Here is a 15,043-nt window from a genome sequence, read left to right as displayed (position 1 = left end):
CACCCGGCCCCAGTCCACCTGCTCCATGACTTCCTTGCTTGTTCCTTTGCTTCTGCCCATTTCACTGTTGAGTAAAAGCCAGAGTCTTTACTCCACCTCGTATGCTCTGGGCTCCTCCAATCTCTTTGGTCTTATATCCTACATACTGTCCGTTTGCCATCTGGCCTGCTTGGCTGTTCTCAGAACACGCCAGGCACATCCCCTGTGCACTGGCGCCCCTTCCGTTACGCTCTTCTATATACACCAGGCACCCCCTCCCTTCCTTGAGGTCTTTGCCCAACACTTGGAGGCTCTGCCAGGCTTCCCCCATCCCTCATCCCTCGTCCCTCATCCCTCGTCCCTCGTGAGGAGCCTGAAGCTCCTGACTCCCCAGTGTTTGCTCACCCTCTTCCTGCCTTCCCACCACAGCACACAGCACAACCTGCCACTCTTTAAAGAAGAGAGATTTGTCTTTTGTCATGCACTGCTCTATTCCCAGCAGGGAGCGCTCAGTAAGTATGCTGAAGGAACAATGGAACCAGTCTTTTCAGTTTTCTCCTACCTTTACAAACCCTCAGGTTTAGGCACACGGGTCAATACATCTCCATGCTGGGCTGACACATACTTCCCACGTCCTGCCTGTGCTGCTTTGCCAGCTCACGGCACTCGTTCTGCCTCTGTTCAGCTTACATAAATCTCACCCGTTTTTCAAGCTCCAGCTTAAATTCCATTTTCTTGGTGAAGCCTTCTTAGGCTTTAGATCAACTAAACTCAAAGTGATACCTTCCTTCCCTGAATTCTAAAACACACATCTGTCAATCCTTAAGACCCTCAGGAAGTTATCATTTGCTGGTGTTCATAATTTAAATGTTCTATAAATGCATTTTCTCTGTTAGACAGTAAGCTGCTTGAAGATCCTTCCCAGCGTCTAAATCACCTAACAGTATCGTGCACAGAAGAGGACCATAACAAATATTTATTAGTTAACTAGTTAAAGGAGTTTCCTGGTAATATAAAAATACTTTTAAGTGGTACACAAAAGACATAAAAAAAAAAAGTTACAGTCTACCTTACACCGTATACAAAAATTTACTCAAAATGGATGACAGACCAAAGTCTGAGAGCTAAGACTAGAAAACTTTTAGAAGAAAACACAAATGTAAAATCTTCATGATTTTAAATTAGGCAATGATTTTTCAAACTATGACACCAAAGCACAAACAACAAAAGAGAAACGAAATAATCTGAATTTCATCAAAATTAGGAACTTTTCTCCTTCCTTCAAGGAAATGAAAAAACCCATAGAAGGGGAAAAAATTTTTTGTAAATCATATATCTGATATGAGACTTGTATCTGGAGTATATAAAAAGCTCACAACTCAACAAAGAGACAACCCAATTTAAAAATAAGCAAAGGATTTCAATAGACATTTCTCCAAAGAAGATACAAATGGTCAATAAGCACATGAAAAGATGCCCAACATTAGTTATTAGGGAAATGCAAATTTAAGCAATGAGATACCACCTCATAACCACTAGAAGATGGGAAAAACAGGAAATACAAATAAGCAGTGTTGTAAAGAATATGGAGACACCGGTGCCCTCATCCATTGCTGCTGGGACTGTAAATGATGCAGGCACTTTAGAAAACAGTTTGGTAGTTTCTCAGAAAGTTAAACACAGAATTACCATATGACCAGCAATTTTACTCCTAGGTATATCTCAAGGGAACTAAAAACATGTACACAGAAAAACCTGTACATGAATGTCTACAGCAGCATATGTAACAATCAAAACATGGCATCTGCCTTACGGAAGCAACCTAAGTGCCCATCGACAGGCGAATGCACCAAGAGTGCACAGTAGACACATACAACGGAATATTACTCCGCTTTTATAAAGAGATCTTGCCATCTGTGACAACATGGATGGACCTAGAGAGCATCATGCTAAGTGAAACATCAGGCAAAGACAAATAGTAACACAATTTTACTTACAAGGATCTAAAAAACAAAACAAATGAACAAAAAAAGCAGAAACAGACCCATAAATACAGAGAACTGGTGGTTGGCAGAGGGGTGGGGGGACATGCAAAACGGATGAAGGGGAGTGAGGTACAGGCTTTCCAGCTGTGAAATGAGGAAGTCAGGGATGAAAGGTACAGCACAGGGAATAGTCTGTGGTACTGGGACAGCACTGTATGGTGACTGATGATCGCTACGCCTACGGTGAGCACAGCATAACGTATAAAGTTATCACACACAGTTACAGAATCACTGTTGTACACCTGAAACTAATGCAACGTTGTCTGTCAACTATACTCCAATTAAAAGAAAATGTGAAAACCACCCAAATGTCAATCAACTGGCAAATGGATAAATAAAATGTGGGACAGCCGTACAATCGAATCTTATTTGGCCCTAAGAAGGTATGAGGTACTGGGGCACCTGGCTGGCTCAGTCTGCCTTTGGCTCAGGTCATGATCCTGAAGTCCCAGGATCCAAGCCCAGCATCCGGCTCCCTGCTCAGTGGGGGGTCTGCTGCTTCTCCTTCTCCCTCTGCCCCCCCACCCCCAGCTCATGTTCTCTGTCTCTCTCCCTCTCTCTAATAAAATCTTTAAAAAAAAAAAAAAAGACAGGAGGTACCGATATAAGCTAAAACATGGATGAGCCTTGAAAACATTCTGCTGAGTGGATGAAGGCAGCCACCCAAGGCTCCACGCCGTCTGATTTCACTATCTGAATGTCTGCAGTAGGCAAGTGCAGAGACAGAAGTAGATGAGTGATCCTGCCTACAGCTGCGGGATGGGGAGAACGAGTACTTTAAAATGTTCACTTGAAAACACACAACACATCAAACGTGATTTCTAGGATATTATCACTTAAAATGAGACTATATTTAAAAAGAAAATTAAAGAAAAAGACCTTAGATTATAAGACAAGTAGTGATCTGAAAGTTAAAAAATCACGAAGGTTGTATAAAAATCTTTAAAATCTGGAAGATAACAATACTAGATGCAAAGAGGGGCCCCCTAAATTTTAAGATNGTTGTATAAAAATCTTTAAAATCTGGAAGATAACAATACTAGATGCAAAGAGGGGCCCCCTAAATTTTAAGATTTCTTCGTTCAGTCTTTTTATCATCAGTTTCTATTTGATTTTTCACAAAGGTTTGCCATTTTTAGTTGGCAGATAAATCTTGAAGAAAACGAATACCTCTTAATGACAACAGATGCTCAGTGAAATATTTGCCCAAAGACAAAAGTTTGAAGGAGGCAAAAGACCATATGCTGCTTATCTAGGAACTGGCTCTACAAGGAAGGAAGTAGCGAGAGCACCCTGACATCCACACGCACAGCACTTCACCTTCAGTGCGCCTCTTCTTGGAGCGGGGGTAGCCCTGAGGAATGGCCTCTGCTGTGCTCTCCACAGGGCTGAGGGAGTGGCAGTAGGTGGTGACTGGACCCCAGGGACAATCAGGTGACTGTGAGACACGCTGCAGACACTTTTCCAGGTAGGACAGTCTAAGGAAGGGGTGGGATGAAGAGGCGGAGTTGCTCGCCGGGCCCTCACCATTCCCTTCTTCCCCAATCTACCCGCTAACTTACAGCAGCTGCTTGTCCTGATGGAAGAGTCGGGGGGAAAACTCGGAAAGGAGCTCCAGGAATGCCAGGTTTGGGGGCTGACTGGAGGAGCCAGCTGGAGGAGGCTCAGACAAGGAGAATTTGATGCCTTCCCTTGGTTGAGCAGAATTATTTTAGGAAGACTGTACCTCCTCACTTCCCTCCCAGGCTGAAGCATCCTGTCCAAGTGCACCGACCCCGTCCCCAGTTTGCCTCCCAAAGAACACCCACTGACCAAACGGACTGCTCCTCCTTGACACGCTTATCCCTCCCTCCAAGACCAGACTTGCAACTCTCCCCATACACAGCCTCTGGCTCAGCCCGCTTAGAAAGATCCAAGTACCCTGACCTCCAACCAATACTTCCTCACTTGTGGAGCGTGACCACAAGATCACGGTTCTGTAGCTGCTGGGGTCCAAAGCTCAAGGCAAACCTTCGGGCCAGGTCCCGCATCTCACCGAAGGCTGGAAGCTCATTCAGGCCCTGGGGCCCCTGTTCCTGCAGCAGTTCTGTGTACAACTGTGTCCAGGAAACACAAGGCATTTGGGGAAGGGAGGAACAAAGTGGAAATAGAGAACTACAGCATTCCCTTCTCGGCCCAGAAATTCTAAAGGGCTTGGGATGCCATCTGCTTTTACTCTTTCCTCCCAGGACACTGCCCTACCCCTGACCCCCTGCAGCAGAGACAGCCTTCCCCCTTGCTCTACAACAATACAAATGTCTATAGTCACTGAAGGGACAAAGACAGCAGACTAAAAGAAAATCAGGAATTCCTATCATTTTGCTGTTGTTGCTCGTCCTAATAGTTGAAATCCTATGGAGTTAGGGTGGAAATTGCCCATCAGCTAATACTTTCCACGGATCTACTAGTTCTGAAGGAGACTGTCAAGTAGAGTCAAAATAAATTAGAAAAGTTCCTGTTCATAAGGATCTCACATCCTACATGGCTGAGGGTGAGCAGTTTGTGGGCTTCAGGGAGGGCATGTCACAGGTCTGAGGTACTCCAGGAGAAGGGAGTACCTGCTTGAGGCTCAGCAGCAGGATTCGGGAACAATGACTCCGGTCAATCTGCCGTACTCTAGTTAATGTTTCCTTGATAATGTCACCATAGTCATTGTAGAACTGAGGGACAGGAAATGGAGAAGATAACGTTTGACCACAAGACAGGACATTCCATTCTGTTTCTTCCTTTACACCCCTCATCATGTGTCCTTCCTCAAGTACCTTAAGTCAGGGAACACGAATCGAAGTATAAAACAACTCTGACTGGACCTCCTATCCAGCCAACAGGTCTGGGCCCAAAGATGTCAAAGTTTAGACAAAAAAATAAGAAACTCTGCCCTGAGCCCATTTTTTGGGGGAAGAAGAGTAATAAGCTAGCCACTGTCCGCTCTCTTTGCAGCACTGAAGCCTTCACTGTTTGCCTCTCCCGCTAGAACGGAAGCTCCACTGCTGCCTGGAATGGTATCTGGCCCAGAGCAGGTGCTCAAAACGAGCAGGAATCAATACGATGGGCAGTCAGGGAACTGGGGTACACCTCTAGATATCTTGTAAGGATGATCCCCCTTCCATTCTTGTTTTCTTCTTCTATTACACCCCAGTTTATGGAGACTGCATTCACAGGAAAAAAAAAAAAAAGATTCTGGATGGAAAAAAGATTTTCTTTCCAAAGAATTTCCTCCTAACAGCTTTCTCCCCGTGATTATTCACTACTGACTCTTCTTTGTCCCTTTATTCCAAACTCCTGTTGCCTTCTTCCACTTTTCCTTCAAACCTGATACTGCCACCTCCCCCACCCTCCCTCCCGGAGTGCTCCAGTGTCTGAAGTCCCGGCTGCGCTCAGCCTGACGTCACTCCCTGCACCTTGTTATAGTGTTTGAAAACGTCAGAGGCCGCATCCATCTCCAGGACCCCATAAAGCAAGAGCTTGCAGAACCCAGCCAGGAGGCGGCGCCGCTGGTGCAGCTGCTCGATCTGTAAATGGTCCTCCTGGGAATGACCTGGCTCACAGCAAATGCAGAATGGAAATATCAGAACCACAGATTTCGGACTCCTGCCCTTAAATGCCTGAGGCAGGCCCAAGCCCCAGACCCCTCCTGAGCCCCAGGTATAGAGTTCCTGTACCACTGCCCAGTTCTCCAGGCTGGATGAAGACGTGGTCCATGAGGAAGCTGGCTAGTTCAGACTGGAGAGTGGCTTCAGGAAGAAAGACAAGGGGTCTAAGGAAATCTCGACCCCCTACAATCATCTGAGGGCTGAAGATGAGAAGTAGATCACTTAGTAAGACAAAAGCCTGTTGGGGGAAAAAAAATGCTTGAAAAGGACAGGATATTGATCAAGACAGAAATCACACAGTTTACTTCCCCTTAGAACAAGGTTTCCTCGGACCACAGGGAGAGGCATGCCTCCTTGCTCCCACCCGAGTACATGCCAACCTGCTCCTGGATGTTAGAATCCATATCCGAGAGGCAGCTCTGGCAGAGTTCACAGAAGGCCACCATCCTGTCCTTCAAACTCAACAGCTGCTCCTGTGGAGACAGCAGCTTAAGCAGGAGGAACGGAGACACAGGCTCCTCCATTCCCATTCTCCCTTCTCAGACTCATATTCACCTGGGAAGCCTCTGATCCAGAAAGGTGGGTTAGTGTCCAGAGGATGGAAAAATAGACAAGAGTCAAGGCTGGCAGGATCACCTGTGACAACCAAACGTTACAAAGATGGATGATCAGAAGAGAGAGAGGAGCAGACAGGGAGGGAGGAGGAAAGGGAAAGACAAAGAGGCAACACATACCCAAAGCAGTGAAGAGAAACAAAAGCAGCGGAGAGAGAAAATGAGATTGGGGGCACCTCATTCCTTCTCTGGGGGGATAAAGAACTGATTCTGGACAATCTTCAGAGAATTCTGTCTTGGACAGGCAGGCCACCTCTCCCTTATTTGTCTGTCATCTCCTAGAATCCCTCAACGCTATCCTTCACTCCCAGGAAACCAGAGAGGCTGGCTTCTTTCAGGCACTGGAAAGTACAGTTCACCTTCTAGAGTGGAATGCAGGGAACAACATGTACATGACTTTCCTCTCGTGTCTACCGCACACCTCCGGGACTGGAACTGCCTGGGGTAGTGGGCCACCTAGAACACAGAGCCCTTAAAAACCTCTCTGCCTCATCTCGGACTCATCTACTTGCCTGGTGAGGAACCTCTCCTGTGTCCACAGCCTTCCGGAGGAGCTGGTAGCATGGCTCATAGAGCTCCCAGCGACTCAGGTCATGAGCACTTTGGGGAAGAAAGGGAAACATTACGCAAGAAGAGAACCGGAGGAATCAACGCCGCAGACGCCAGCAGAAACAGGAGAAGGAATAGGGGGAGCTGCTCACTTGTAGAAGGCCGAGAGGCGCTTCAGAGTGGCGGCCAGACTGTAGACCTCATCCTCGTCTAGGAAGGATGACTGAGGAAGAGAGAAGATCCACAGTGGGATTTCCCAGAGAATTCACAGATCCACGTTCCCCACCTCGTGGCCTTCTCTGACCCAAGCTTGGCGTGTCCCATCTTTCAGCTCCAGTTCCTACCTGCAGCAGCTCTTCAAGTTCCTGCTGGAAGCGGTCAGTCAGCAGGTCCACCAGCTGGCTGCGGGCAAAGTCTACCCGGCCAAAGAACGTGAACTCAGGACTACAGAGCAGATAGAGGGCATGAGCACCCGCCTCAAGCACCGCGGGCTCCGCGTGCTTCACCACCACCTCCTGGAGTTGCTGTAAGAACAGCTCCAGATGCTGACAGAAAGAGAGGCGAGAGAAGACAGTGTTGTGGGGGAGCAAGGGGGGGGCAAGTCTTCTGGAGGGGCGGAGAGCTGGGGGAGATAAAAAAAAATATGGTTGAAAGCATTAAACTTCAAAGATAAGATGCCTATGAAAGGGAAGGCTTACTGATTTTTCTGGAACCTGTGTTCTTGAGAAGAACCAGATCTTGGCAGTGGAACCTCCAGCCCTAGCAAGGAAGCATCACGGTGCAAGAACTATGTTTTCCTCTCGCCTCACCTTCTCCAAGCGCCTAGTGCAGTAGATGCTGAGGTCAAAGTAGTTGAGAAGCTGGAGCAGGGGAGCAACCTTCTCCGCGTCAGCTGAGAACTACAGGGATTGAGCAGAACTACTTAGTCCCTCGTACATGCTAAGCCCTACTCCCAGTCCTCACTGGAGGCCGTCTCCATTCACCGCTCCTTCCCAGATACTGAACGCTGGGGCACCTCTACCTTGGCCAGGAGCTGGGGGAGCAGGGGGATGAGGTGCTCTGTCAGCTTCACCTTGTCATCGGCTTGGATCTTCCGCTCTTTTGGGGTTAAGCCCTGTAATTAGTCATTTGGGGGGTGGAGGGAAAGATGTAGAAAAACAGTGGGTCCAGAGGGTGTGGTTGTGTATCCCTCTTTCCCATGATCTTATCTGCCCAGGAAGGAAGAGAGAATTCATTTGGCAGCTCCTTCAGATCTCTTTTTCTAGAAAGGGAAATCTTTGAGGGCCGGAGAAGGGGCACCCTAACCCAACACTTGAAGATAAAGATGGACAATGCCTATCTGGATTTAATATTGCTAACCAACCCACCCACCCTTCATGCCATACCTTCCTCCCAGTGATCCGCCCCACAGGCGGGTGACCCTCTGAAGCTTGTCGAACGCTGGACACAAGGATTTCTATCAGTGTGCTCTCCTGCACATCGCCCAAGTCTAGTTGGCAGGAGGATGAAAAACACAGAAGCACAAATTAGCCACCCTCCATCTCCAAGTCACTCCAACTTCCCCACTGCCCATGACACCTCTGCCTTTGTAAGACTCCTGGTTTCCTACTAGGAGGTGAAAAGTCCCCTCCTCCGGTTATCGCACGGCACGCACTCTGGTCCTTCTCCAGCAGCAGGCTTGTCAGACTCTCCCAGTCCTTCAGCTGAGACCCTGCACAGTCCCACAGGCTGTCTACTAAGTAAGCAGCATGGTCATGGAGCTGTGGAAGAAGGTGTGATTTTTTCAGTTTTTAAAAAAATTTTATTTAAATTCAATTAGTTAACATATAGTGTATCATTAGTTTCAGAGATGGAATTTAGTGATTCATCAGTTGCATATGACACCCAGTCCTCACTACATCAAGTGTCCTCCTTAATTCCCATCACCCAGTTACCCCATCCCCCCACCCACCTCCCCTCCAGCAACCCTCAGTTTGTTTCCTATAGTTAAGAGTCTCTTATGGTTTGTCTCCCTCTCTGATTTCATCTTATTTTGTCTACCCTCCCTTCCCCTATCCTCCTGTTTTGTTTCTTAAGTTCCACATGAGTGAAATCATATAATTATCTTTCTCCGATTGACTTATTTCGCTTAATACCCTCTAGTTCCACCCATGTCATTGCAAATGATAAATATCATTTGAAAAAGGGTACATGTTAAGTTATTGAAGCCATGTTAGAAAATTCTGGTAAATACTGATAAACCATGTCTTTCCTTCCTGCAGTCAGCTCCCATCCTTTTCCACCAGCAGGTCTCATGTACAACAGCCAAATAACTCCTTCCCATACGTCACCTCACTCTCCACAAAGAAGGACAGCAGAAGGTGGAAAAAAGTCCTCTGGGCGCGTGGGCTTCGGCGTCGCTGTCTCCCACCCCCTGTCCTAGTCTCACACTCAGGGTAGAAGAGCCTGGTAGAATGAACATGGGGAAAGGGCCACACGAGGGAGCAAATGAGTAGTGGAACAATCATGATGGAAGAAAGGAATAAGGGAAAGAGGTGCAGAGCCAGGGAAAGCCTCAAGGAGTTGAGAAGGGGAAGGAAACACCAAAACAGACTTTAATGGGTATGCTGGGTGGTCCCTGGGAAGAGCAGCAGCAGATGCAGGAAAGAAAACAGAGGATAGCATCCTCGGAACAAATGAGAGGCCCCTACTCACTTCCAGTACAGAAATTCCCCTGCAGCAGACGCCAGGGCTCGGTTAGAGGCGTACACAACAGGGTAGACGCTCTCACAGTCTGCATCTGTCAGCACACCTTCCATGTTCCTGCCGTGACAAAAGAATAAAAAGCAGGTGGATATGAATGTTGTCCTCTAGCACAACCAGGGCTAGAAATAGAAAGAGGCAAATGAGAATTTGGAACAATCCAAAAGACGAGCCAAAAAGAAAAAAAAAAAAGCAATGAGGATTAACTGACAAAGAACTTTTAAATGACGAGTGGAAGACAGTGGAGTATAGAGAGTTAGAGAAAATAGGAAATTTCCCCAGAGATCCTGCAGCTCAGGAATGACCTCTGTCTTTCAACTCACACATAAGGAAGAGTCAACTTATGATAGGTGGAGGGATAGGACTCCGGAAGGGCCTGTCAAATGTTGGAAAGGTCAAACTCTGAGATGCGTGCCTTCCCATTCCCCAGGACTCACTTCAGGATAAGTATTAATAACTTGACGGCCTCCACCGCCACATCATACTCTCGGTCCATGACCATGGAAACCATCCGGTCCTGTAAGGAAAGAGCACATCACTCAATACCTCATTGTACCCATCCCCAAACATCACGCTGTCATAGAATTTGAGAGATTCCTAAAGAGAAGGCGTGGAGGCAGAGACTGGGATAGCTACAGATACAGAAGAGCAACAGGAATGGAAAGATGCGGCAGGGAAGTGGGAACCACGAGGAAGAGCGAGGCCCGGGAGTACTGTTCCCAATTTCACCTTGAAGCGGCTGGTAAAGAGCTCCAGGCGGGCAGTCAACTCCCGGCTGCTGTACAGCCCTTTTAGAGCCTTCAGGCACTTCAGACGGACTTCTCGATGCTATTGAGGAAAATGGAAATATGACTGACTATTCGCTATTCAACAACCCCCACTGGGCCTTCATACCCCTTTAGCAGATGACTCTTTCTGGGCCTTGGTGTCCTGCATGCTGAGTACTTTGGGACGACTCAGAGATAACAAAAGGATTACAGCGGAATCTAACAATCATAATAAAAAGGATCTTTTGGCTACCACCCTAGCACTTGTCTTACCAATCCATTTCTTGCTTTTCCTAGCTTTCTTGCTTTTTCCTAGGAAGTCTTTCTCTCTCTACTCTGGTTTTGAGGTGTTCCATCTCCTGGACGTAGCCTTCTCTCTTCTGCCTTATCCTACCCTCCCCAATACTAGGGAGTTTTGAGGTTCATTGCCTTCCTTGATGGGCTGATCACTAGTGAAGTTTCCAAATGGCAGAACCAGGAAAAGCTGCAGTGTCTTAGGGCAGGGAAGAGGGTGAGGGGAACAGGAGAAAAGAGACTTCAACACACACCTTATCATGCAGGGTCCAGCCAATATATTTCAAATAGCTGTCAGTGAGGAAAGATGTGCTGTAGCTTTGCATCCAAGACCCGATCTCCTCAATGCAGATAGCACGGATCTCAGGAAGGACATCCCTAGGCAGAGAGAAAGAAACTGACCCCCTATCACCTTCTTTCCAAACTCACTTTCCATCCTCCCACACATCTTGCTGCCATAGAAGAATCTATTTTCTTCACTAAATACCATGCCCCATGCCTTTCGTCTCCTCCTCCTAACATAAATACACAAAAAGTAAACATTTTCTTTCTGTAATAGTACATAAAACTATTGAGCGTATCCTCCTTGCCCCCTTTTTTTTTTTTTTAAAGATTTTATTTATTTATTCGACAGAGATAGAGACAGCCAGCGAGAGAGGGAACACAAGCAGGGAGTGGGAGAGGAAGAAGCAGGCTCATAGCAGAGGAGCCTGATGTGGGGCTCGATCCCACAACACCAGGATCACGCCCTGAGCCGAAGGCAGACGCCCAACCGCTGTGCCACCCAGGCGCCCCCTCCTTGCCCCTTTTAAAACTGATTTTGGGGGGCGCCTGGGTGGCACAGCGGTTAAGCATCTGCCTTCGGCTCAGGGCGTGATCCCGGCATTATGGGATCGAGCCCCACATCAGGCTCTTCCGCTATGAGCCTGCTTCTTCCTCTCCTAGTCCCCCTGCTTGTGTTCCCTCTCTCGCTGGCTGTCTCTATCTCTGTCGCATAAATAAATAAAATCTTTAAAAAAAAAACTGATTTTAGAAGTTAAACATTGGCCAAACTTCCACTTGAAGAAAAGATTAAATCAGCTGAAGAGTTCTCGAAAGGCAGAGGTTGAAATCTAGTTAAGAGTGAGGAAAAAAACATGGATGCTATTTTTAACTCCACCAGTTCTTTTAAACAGCGTAAAACTCCCCTGCCTTTGGCAGTGACACAGCAAGCTGGGCTAGGAAAAGGCTGCCAAGTTGCACACCCTCAGGAAAGCCCTGCCTTTTGGCTCTTTGCTCTTGCCCTCTCAGGTCTCCAGCCCCAGGAAGATGGGGATGGGAAGGTCCTCTGCAAAGCTGGAGAATAATATCAACAATGCCTTATTCTCTTATTTTCTCTCCCAAAAGAGCTTACAAGAGCCTTTGTAGTTGGGAATGAATGAAACCTTACTAATTCAAACATATGTTGTCAAAGTTTTTGCTCCAGCTGCATTAGCGCTAGGACTCGCCAAATAACCAGGTCAGGTGGGGGGCCTTGCTACTTTTACAGATTCTGTAACCAACGACAGCTGCTTCAAAGAGCGGAGCCTATTCGCTCACCTGTACCGATGCACAAAGACACCCCTGAAGAGGGCATTCATCATCCCCTCAATCTCCTCTTGATGCTCTTGGAGCTGGAGGACAGGGAGGAAAAAGTCAATCTTTCTTGTGCCCCACTGGCATAAGGCTACAAAAGTATAGTAAAGTATGACTTCCATCTACTTCCTATTTATTACCGGACACAGTCTGAACCCCTGAAAACCTTCTAATTCTAGAAGCAGCTACATGGTCAACTAATGCCTCAGAGGTTTCTTTGTGTTTTTGTAAAAAATATCCCCTCTGGGTCTGGTTATTCTGGCTATCTTTGACTATTTAGAGGAGCTAGCTGGTAGTTATATACGTTTTTGACTAACAACAATTGAGAAAACGAGTTTTTAATAAATGCAGTTTGACAGAAAAAGTAGAACTAGCAAAAAAAGAGGGAAGAGATTAGACCAGTGGTTCTCAACTAGGAGCCCCTCGGGAGAGATTTATCAACTTCTTAAAACGTTTTCGATAGTCACTCCTGGGAGGGGGTACTACTGCCATCTAGTGGATAGAGGCCAGGGATGCTGTTGAACATCCTGCAATGGCAAGACAACCCCCATGTTCATAGTGCCGTCGCCGAGAAACCCTGGATTAAATGAATGATAAATATCAAGGAAGCAGAATGATAAGGAGAATTACAAGAACAACAAGGAAGCAGAATTATAAGAAAACATTCTTTAAGACAACTGAGCCTACCTCTCCAATAAATCAACACACTTGGGGGGAAATGGGGGAGGCAGAAGTTCTATATAAAATTAAGAGAAGCTTAATACAACAAACACAGTTCACAATCCTTAATTAAATCCTGGTTGGAATTAATCAACTATAAAAGCCATTTTGTGGACACACAGGGACATTTAAATATGAATTGGGGTTAGAAAATATTAAGGAATATTTTTGAATGTAAAAATGGTATTGGGTTAATACGGGAATAATTTTTTAGATGAATTTTTCATATTTTGTAGAGTACATATTTGAAGTCTTAAGGTGGAAATACCAGTATGTTTATAATTTACTATAAAACATACAAAACACAGAGGAGGCAAATATGGTGAAATATTAGTTGTTAAATCTACATAACTTGTATACAGTGTTCATTCCACCAGTGTCTCTACTTCTCAGAGTGTAAAGAAAAGGAAGGGGCGCCTGGATGTCTCAGTCAGGTTAAGTGGATGGCTCTTGATCTGGCTCAGGTCAGGATCTCAGGATCCTGGGATAGAGCCCTGCAACAGGCTCTGTGCTCAGCAGGGAGTCTGCTAGAGGATTCTCCCTCTCCCCCTCCCCCCTTGCCACCCCCCCCCCACATGCACGCTCTCTCTCAAATAAGAAGAAAAGGGTTGGCTCAGTCAGTTAAGCCTCTGCCTTCTGCTCAGGTAGTGATCCCAGGGTCCTGGGATCCAGCCCTGCATCAGGCTCCCTGCTCGGTGGGGAGTCTGCTTCTCCCTCTCCCTCTGTCTGCCGCTCCCCCTGCTGGTGTGCTTGCTCGCACACGCTCTCTGTCAAATAAAATCTTTAAAAATAAATAAAAATAAGAAGTGAAGAAAAGGAAAAAGAGGGATGGAGGGAAGGAGGAAAGGTGTGTCATCAGTACCAAATTCTACAGAAGTTTGGAAAAAGGAGATTGAGAAAAGGCCACTGACCACAGGGATTAGGGTGTCACTGGTTTGGAGAGAATAATTTCAAAGAAAAGCTAGGTAGCAAAAAGGATTCAGTTGGAAATTAAGGAAGTAAGGAAATACTAAAAGGAAGGGCAGAGATAGAGTAGTTCATAGAGAAGAAGAATAAAGGGAAGATCAAGGGCCTACAAGCACTTATACATGAAGAACAGAAAACAGTGGGGAGGGAGAGAGTAAAAACCAAAACCAAGGGCGCCTACGTGGCTCAGTCGGTTGGGTGGCTGCCTTCAGCTCAGGACACGATCCCAGGGCCTGGGCTCCTTACTCAGCGGGGAGTCTGCTTCTCCCTCTGCCCCTCCCCCTCCCCCCTCTCTCTCTCAAATAAATAAAACCTCATAAAAAATAAAAAAAATAAGAATCGAAGAGAAATAATACCCGATAAAGCAAGAGCCTAAGACAGGTCAAATAAAGAGTCACGGTGGTAGACTCAATTTAAAGCCTGAGACAAACCTTACGTACATAAGGTTTAAGATCATACAGACATTGAAGATAGTAAAAGAGAGCGAGGAAAGAAGGTTTATCATGGAAGAGACCTTGGTGAGGGGTGGGAAAACAGTCAGTTGGTGCAGTGAGACATGGGGAGTCCCGTCAACCTCGTGCTCAGGGAGTCTCAGACACTACGGGAGAGTAGGGGGAAATCAGTGTCTCGTGACAGACATTGCTGTTTAAAGGTTTAATAGATGTAAAAGATTTTGTTAGGGCTTACATCCTCTGGTAGTCTACGTTTGAAAGGCAATAAAGCAATAAAGCATATCCTACTATGTGCCAGACTAAGCAATTCACTCACCATCTTATTTAATCTTCATAAAATGGTAGAATTATCCTCTTTTTAAAGAAAAGGAAATGGAAGCTTAGAGGTTACATATGGCCATGAAACTAGGTAACTGGGACAGAACTGAAACCCAGGAGTGACTGGAAAAAAAGCCTATCACTTTCCAGTCCTTGAACAGTTGGCCTCCCTTGTCAGTGGTTGGCCGTTAGTACTCCTGCGGTGACCTACAGACTATATACTTGACCAGGTCAAAAATTAACTCCCTGCATAAGATGCAAGCACAACACTTAAACACATTTCTGATAATGAATGTAGACAACGGAAACTAAGCAAAAGTGGAATTACGAAGAACTCTAAAGTTTACTCTA

General features: G+C 46.3%; 1 protein-coding gene across 6 annotated transcripts in view; it reads right to left on the bottom strand.

Moving 5' to 3' along the window:
* STAG3 (stromal antigen 3) overlaps positions 1-15,043 on the bottom strand; it is a 29,060-nt gene that overhangs the window by 4,708 nt on the left and 9,309 nt on the right. For 4 of the 6 annotated variants that reach the window (XM_019808016.2, XM_019808015.2, XM_034669884.1 and 1 more), the window contains 21 exons: positions 12,201-12,274; positions 10,877-11,000; positions 10,291-10,389; positions 9,999-10,078; positions 9,514-9,621; positions 9,150-9,264; positions 8,429-8,579; positions 8,205-8,308; positions 7,841-7,933; positions 7,629-7,718; positions 7,164-7,364; positions 6,972-7,042; positions 6,783-6,870; positions 6,212-6,292; positions 6,037-6,129; positions 5,726-5,894; positions 5,465-5,601; positions 4,622-4,723; positions 3,972-4,120; positions 3,587-3,715; positions 3,345-3,502 (listed from right to left, as the gene is read on the bottom strand). In XM_019808016.2, the coding sequence (XP_019663575.1) occupies positions 3,345-3,502; positions 3,587-3,715; positions 3,972-4,120; positions 4,622-4,723; positions 5,465-5,601; positions 5,726-5,894; positions 6,037-6,129; positions 6,212-6,292; positions 6,783-6,870; positions 6,972-7,042; positions 7,164-7,364; positions 7,629-7,718; positions 7,841-7,933; positions 8,205-8,308; positions 8,429-8,579; positions 9,150-9,264; positions 9,514-9,621; positions 9,999-10,078; positions 10,291-10,389; positions 10,877-11,000; positions 12,201-12,274 (2,416 nt within the window). Of the gene's footprint in view, positions 1-3,344; positions 3,503-3,586; positions 4,121-4,621; positions 4,724-5,464; positions 5,602-5,725; positions 5,895-6,036; positions 6,130-6,211; positions 6,293-6,782; positions 6,871-6,971; positions 7,043-7,163; positions 7,365-7,628; positions 7,719-7,840; positions 7,934-8,204; positions 8,309-8,428; positions 8,580-9,149; positions 9,265-9,513; positions 9,622-9,998; positions 10,079-10,290; positions 10,390-10,876; positions 11,001-12,200; positions 12,275-15,043 lie in introns of those variants that run through there. The other 2 variants (XM_034669886.1, XM_034669887.1) reach the window with 2 other exon arrangements.

The sequence above is a fragment of the Ailuropoda melanoleuca genome, chromosome 10 (genome assembly GCF_002007445.2).
Source record: "Ailuropoda melanoleuca isolate Jingjing chromosome 10, ASM200744v2, whole genome shotgun sequence".
Taxonomy (NCBI): domain Eukaryota; kingdom Metazoa; phylum Chordata; class Mammalia; order Carnivora; family Ursidae; genus Ailuropoda; species Ailuropoda melanoleuca.
This window is presented reverse-complemented; position numbering and strand designations above follow the sequence as displayed.